The following is a 6435-nucleotide window of genomic DNA, read 5'->3' on the forward strand; positions in this document are numbered from 1 at the left end:
CTCCACCACTTTTGCTTCGAATACAACAACCTAGTTAAAATACTGCTTTCAAACAGTGCTGAGTAACAGCCAACCATTTACCTTATCACATTGTCACCCGTCTTCCCATTAAGAGCAGAACTTAAAAAGGAACTTAACATAACGAAAACATTCAAGGTATTTTTGATTCTTACTGGGTGGATATGTGATTACAAGTGTTCATCAGACGCACACAGATTTGACACATATAAGTGTCGTTTTACAATCCGCCAATGTTAACTTGATTTCAAAACTGCGCAATAATAGACTCAGTATTGGATATATACCTTCAGCCACGAAATTCCCCTCGCTAAACCTTTCCCTTCCATTATATCTCTTCCCTCTTGAAAACCTTTCTCTTCAATCACACCAATGACTTCTTCAGCTGTATGTAAGTTACTGTCTTATAATATTCCTGCGCAGCGTCTACGGATATTTTACCCTATTAAAGGTACCACAGACGTGTACAGTAAGTGGTTGAAGATGCCCTTAAATGTGAAAAGTATGGGCCAGAAGGGCTAACGTGCAGAGCCACGCGATGGCGCTGCAGAACAATCTTTTTCTCCAGTTCCGTGCATTGATTGCCTCTGTTCGCACTGAAAAGTTTTGCCTCAAACCAGAGGGCTCCATGGTTCGCCCTTTGCGACTTACTAACGCTGCGAGTAGAGACAAATTTACAAAGTTTTGTTTCCAGTTTGTCGGGGATGATTCTGAACATTTTAAACATTTTACCTCTCAGATAAGCACCATTTCATAATTTTAATGTCCATATATATACAGATTACATTTCTGCTCAGAAGATACACAAATGTACGGAAATAAATGTAGATATAGATTCAAATGTGATGTCAGCGACTTAGAACAAACGATGAATAATCCATTTATAAATTTAACAATCTATTTACATCACTAACTTAAAAAATATTCAATACTTAAAATACCTTCCGATGTGTGACCAGTACTGCAAGAATATTGGAGAATATTGGGCAAAAGTTGAAGAAATGATGACAACTCACATCGAAGTGGAACTGGAAACAATGATTACAACGCTTTTAAGTTTAATACAACTACATCCACATCCTTGGAAAGTATATTTCTTAAATGGCACAATTTGTTCAAAATAAAGCATAAAATACAGACACATCAGCGTTCTGTTGTGTACTTATTAATAGTTATAGTTCTGTGACCATAGACCTCAGAGATATTTCAGTGTTATGTAATGGACCTCTAGTCACACTAGAGTGGATGTAAATGACGATGGTGCACTGTCTATGTTCCGCACATATAGAAATTTCTGGCAACTGTAGAAACAGTCGGCATCAGGATTTCATTTCTACTTTGATTTAAAATAGACGTTCCAAATTTTTCAATTTTCCGAAATAAATAAAAATCTCGGAACTTCCTACCGAAGTGGGTTGTTTTTGAATCCGCTACTTATTTATGTGACAATTACAGATTTAAATAACACTGATAATCTGTGAGGAACTGGCTTTCAAATAAATTATGCCCGCGTCTGAAATGTCAAGTTTGAAACTCTGCAGTTTTAGTTACCCAGCTCCTCGGGAGTACAGCGGACTGTGGTGGGTCCACACACACACACACACACCGCTTGTGGTATTAACTACAATACTCATTCCAGGCTATGAAAACTGCATGCCAGGTTTTATTTTATTTTACAGAATTATACAATATCATGTAGACCTCTTACACGGAATAAAAGGACACATCCTTTAGGCCATCTACTTTAGATACAAACCTCTATAAATTCACATGAATTACATTGTATACAGTGCATAAGATTAGGTTAAAAATGTGTCACAATACTGCTTCCAAATCCTTCCAAAGAGCAAAAAAAAGCTAAATATGTATTTTCCAATACATATTCAATTTTTAAAAAAAGAATGTTCCTTTTTAATTAAAATTGTGTTATGTTCGATTTACATTAAATGACAAAACTATACAAAACAAATATTGCCAGCAAAATTCACGGTTTTGGAGACTATTTAGTGTCCTGTATGAAGGTTAGCTAACATTTAGAATAAATAGTAACTATTTAGATTGAGCTTCGCTGAAAGTGCCTTCACAGATCGTATCTCTCTCTCTCTCTCCCTCTAGCAATAATCCTGGATCCACTTATTTCTTTAAATAAGGATCAATATAAAGTTTATATAGACAGGAACACATGCTGCTGCAGATGAAGACCATTGCAGTGCAAGGCAGGGGAAATCTATTCCACCGAGTATCACATTACACAAGGTTTGATATCTTGGTAAGTCATTTGCTGATGATAGTAAGATCCATTAGTTGATGGATGCATCGAAGGCGACGTCATGGCGTTGAAAGAGAAGACAAATTCTTTCCTATCGCACACGCTGGGAGACTGTGAGTGATATCGCGGGATTCCTGCTAAATAAAACAGGGCAAAACACACCAATGAGGAAATGGTTTAAGTATAATGCTTCTGTTAATATAATGTTTGCAGTCTTAAGCTTACAAAAGAGCGGCTCTTCCAAATAAAGTAAGTACGTCAAGTATAGAATTAGTTGACCAAAGCAAGCAAACCCATTCCCAAAGCATGATAGGCCCTGAACTTATTATATAAGGGTTTGCTTTTAAAATCGCTTAACTGCATTTAAAACGTTAACTGCAAGACAGAACTGGTTGACAGATCTCACCACTTGAAATTAGTGATAAGTTATTTCTTAGATCTATATTCATAAGCTTGAAGGTCATCATTATACTGACGGTTCAGTCGCGTTCAACACATTGGTAATCATTGGAATGCTACACTTGGCATCCTAGTTTTTCCCGCCGTTTTCTCGCGGTTTATATCGACGCACATTTTGTAATGGAGCCAAACCTCTCCCGATTATTGACGATCATTTTTTACTGTCATCGTCACCGAATCGGTGAATTTAGTTTAGCCTGTTACGCTGTTTTAGTGAACCATGAAATTATGTTAAAGTCCTCCAAAAATATACTCCAAATTAACTGCAAAGATTTCTGTAGGCCTTAGCGGATGTCATTGCGAGTTCCAATTAGCATGTATGCAAGATTTCAGGAATATATGTTTAACCGAACAGCTATTTAAATTCAACATTATTCCACTGACTGTAATATTTTAAAAATCGTCATGCTCGGAATTTTAGCGGGCGCTTAAGCTAATTAGCTTTTAGAAATTACAAGTAGCCGTCTTATCTACATATTTGCTCATTTTAATGCAATCGTGCCGCTTGAACTTAATTTAATTACGCGGCTATAACGTGACATCACGCTGATAATCACTGTAATATGTGCAAGATAATTCACAATATAAATGACTTTTGGATTTAATTTCATCTCGATATTGGTCGCTGCACTGATTTACAGACAGGCCTGGTTGATAAAACAGCAGAAATCGGCAATTGATTATAGGCTACTGGGAACTGCATCTCCTAGTGCGTGGGCTAATGTGGTGCCTGTCACAGGCAAATAAACCAACTTGGTAGAAATGCCTTTCGGTTGGATTTTGCAAGCTGCAGTTAAATAATCTTTAGGTTTATACACAAAAAAAACCCTGAAATCAGTTTATTTGCTACCAAATTTTTGCTGCTTATTTCAGATCCACAGCAGCAGTTTTTTTTCCACACAAAAAAAGGGTCTGTTCTCGGAGTGATTGGGAACGGGATATTGTGCAACAGCAGAGTGGCTTCCCCCCCCCCCCCGCACCACCCCCATCCACCCACGACACCGCAGATTCACACAGTTAATCGTGCTTCAGGCAGAGTTACTTTGGCGCTGAGCTCCGGGCTGCGAATCCCCAATAGGCGGCTTCTGCGGCGGGGAGCCGGCACTCTGCATTCTGATGTTGTTTTTGCCGTCGAGTTGGCACCGCAGTAAACGCTGTCTCTGCGGGGATGGCATCGAGATGTTTTCTTTGACTAAGTTTTGGAATTTGTTGGAAAAACAAAGGGCGGTTTATTCTTGTTATTTATTCCAGCCAATAACCAATTACGTGTGGGGAGAGGAAGCAAAAACAACTCACTTCCTTAACTTAATGACACTTTTGAAACTCTTCTACAAGAAAACAACTCAATCCCAGGCTCTATCATTTTCCTAATTAATCGTACTGGCGCATCGCCAACCAATAATACGCGGGAGTGAGCCTGCGTTCGAAAACTTCTTAATTTTGTGTTTCGCACAGGCTGATTTTTGACCTTTATCAGAGTGACCAAATCAAACTAGATTTCAAACAACATCGTGGTTTTTTTTCAGCGATATGGGGAAATCTTTTGAGCCTTGGAATTATCTTTCACAGAAACAAAAAAAATCTTTCAGTAACTACTGGTTATAAAGGAAGCCGAGCTGTAGTAATCAGTGCTAGAATTTTGATTTAACCCCTTGCATTCATTAACTTAACGTGCATTAATAATATTTTTTCTGTTTTCCCGTCATATTTGCGCTCAAGATCTTCCTCAAATAATGATTTATAATGAGTATTTATAATAATCAGGAAACGATTATATCGTATGTATTATGAGATTCTGATGCAGATCTTCTATATATTCAGGTTAACCCGTCTCGCCATAATAGCGCAAATAAAATGTGCTCTCTTTCACAACTTTGATTCGATTACACCAAAGTATGAACATTCTTAAATACCTGATTCAAATTATAGACACAGATTACTGTCAGTCGCAATAGATCCCGTTGCTGTCGTGTTATTATACAGTAACCTTTGCACAGTAAAAGTATTTATATTTCTGCTATTGTTTAACTATAACAGCATTGCTTTGTACCTTGTATATCGGCGGTGTTGTGGCTATTCTGATGTAAATAGGACTGATCTAGAGAGTGCGCTTGCAGGTTTGAAGTTATATTCGCCGACGGGTTGCACGGTGAGAGGGGCTGCTGTTTGATATATGAAGGCCCGTTATTGAGAGCGGAGGCCGACGGAGCCCACGCTGAAGTCGAGGTAGTGTACATGGAGTGTGTGTCCATCACCCCGCCGCCGGTCAGCAAGGGAGACGCGGACACCGAGCTGTCGGCGTGGTTGGGGTAATCGCCAACGGAAGATCCCGTACAGCTTCCCATATAGTGACCATTGTTGGAGGAGAGGTGAGAGACAGAATGTCCGGGTAAACTCATCCCGTCAACGTTGCTGGGCAGATGTCCATTCATCATGCTTATACTGCTATCTAGAGAGAGTCCGTTTGGAGCACACGAAATGGGTCCTCTTGACCCCTGGAAGTTATAGGTCTCTGGGATATGGTTGAATCCCAATCCGTTCACCATGCTATACATTGGTTTAAGAGCTTGGCACTTCCTGCGAAAACCCCTCGGTCTCCTTCTAAAGGAGCCCTCCTCAAACATGAACTCGCTGGCGGGGTCAATGGTCCAGTAATGGCCTTTGCCCGGTCTGCCTAGACCCTTGGGCAGTTTGATGAAGCACTCATTCAGGGAAAGGTTGTGACGTACCGAGTTCTTCCAGCCTTGGTAGGAGCCTCGAAAAAAGGGGAACCGGCTCTGTAGGAACTGGTAGATTTCGCTGAGCGTCAGCCTCTTGGTTGGAGAGCTTTGTATGGCCATAACAATCAGGGCTATGTAGGAGTACGGCGGCTTCTCTGGGCGCCGTATGCCAGCGTTTGTTTTCTTAGTTTTGGTGGTGGAAGTCGCCGATTCCATCACAGAGCTCTGATTGTTCGGCTTTTCCATTCCCGCAGACATGGGACTGCTCTGGGCCGTGCTGTGAGCCGGCGGCTGCTGAACCTCGGCCGTCATTTAACAACAATTCTCAGCAAGCAAGTCACTTGAAACCGAAATCGCGGGTCCGCCAAACTCTTGAGTCAAGCCGTTTCCTTCGCTATTTCCAAATCTTCAAACTTCTTGCTTTTAAAATAAAGCTTCCTCTTGGTTCGGGAATATCCGGATTCCCCCTCAAAATAAAAAAAAAGTATCACTGTAGTTGTTGAAAGCGCGAAGGAGGGAGCCCTTCCCCCGGCACGGTTATTTCTTCAGTGCTGAAGCCCTTTGCAAAGGTCGCCGAGATGTGGGGTAGCTTTTCATCGCAGTGCTGGGATCTGCCACGCCAAAGAGATCGCGTTTACTTATCTCTTGTCATCAGCGACTCGAGCCTCTCGGCTGTCAGACGTAAGGAACAAGAAACTCCCCGCCCCGACCCCCACCCCCTCCCACCTCGGTCAGGACTGGTGGGCTGTTAAAGGATTCAACACCCGCCTTCATTACCGATTTGATCTGGTATCTACGTAGTCCAAACCAGCTTTTTATTGGGGGTGGGTGGGGTGAGGGGAGAAATCAATCTCTGTGGCTGACTGTCTTTCTGTTTGTGTGTGTGTGTGTGTGTGTGTGTGTGTGTGTGAGAGAGAGAGAGAGAGAGAGAGAGAGAGAAAGAGAGTAGATGGATATATATTAAATGCA

General features: G+C 41.2%; 1 protein-coding gene across 2 annotated transcripts; it reads right to left on the reverse strand.

The window, feature by feature from the left end:
- Nucleotides 1-891: 891 nt before the first annotated feature.
- foxf1 (forkhead box F1) lies at nucleotides 892-6141 on the reverse strand. Of its 2 annotated transcripts, none has more exons than XM_072279192.1 (2): nucleotides 4797-6141; nucleotides 892-2421 (listed from the first exon to the last, which is right to left on the reverse strand). In XM_072279192.1, the coding sequence occupies exons 1-2, from the start codon at nucleotides 5776-5778 to the stop codon at nucleotides 2261-2263; spliced, it is 1143 nt and encodes a 380-aa protein (XP_072135293.1). In that variant the 5' UTR covers nucleotides 5779-6141; the 3' UTR covers nucleotides 892-2260. The 2 variants fall into 2 exon arrangements, with proteins under 2 accessions (XP_072135293.1, XP_072135292.1); XM_072279191.1 differs by having other exon boundaries at nucleotides 892-2424.
- Nucleotides 6142-6435: the final 294 nt, after the last annotated feature.

The sequence above is a fragment of the Mobula birostris genome, chromosome 15, assembly GCF_030028105.1.
Source record: "Mobula birostris isolate sMobBir1 chromosome 15, sMobBir1.hap1, whole genome shotgun sequence".
NCBI lineage: Eukaryota > Metazoa > Chordata > Chondrichthyes > Myliobatiformes > Myliobatidae > Mobula > Mobula birostris.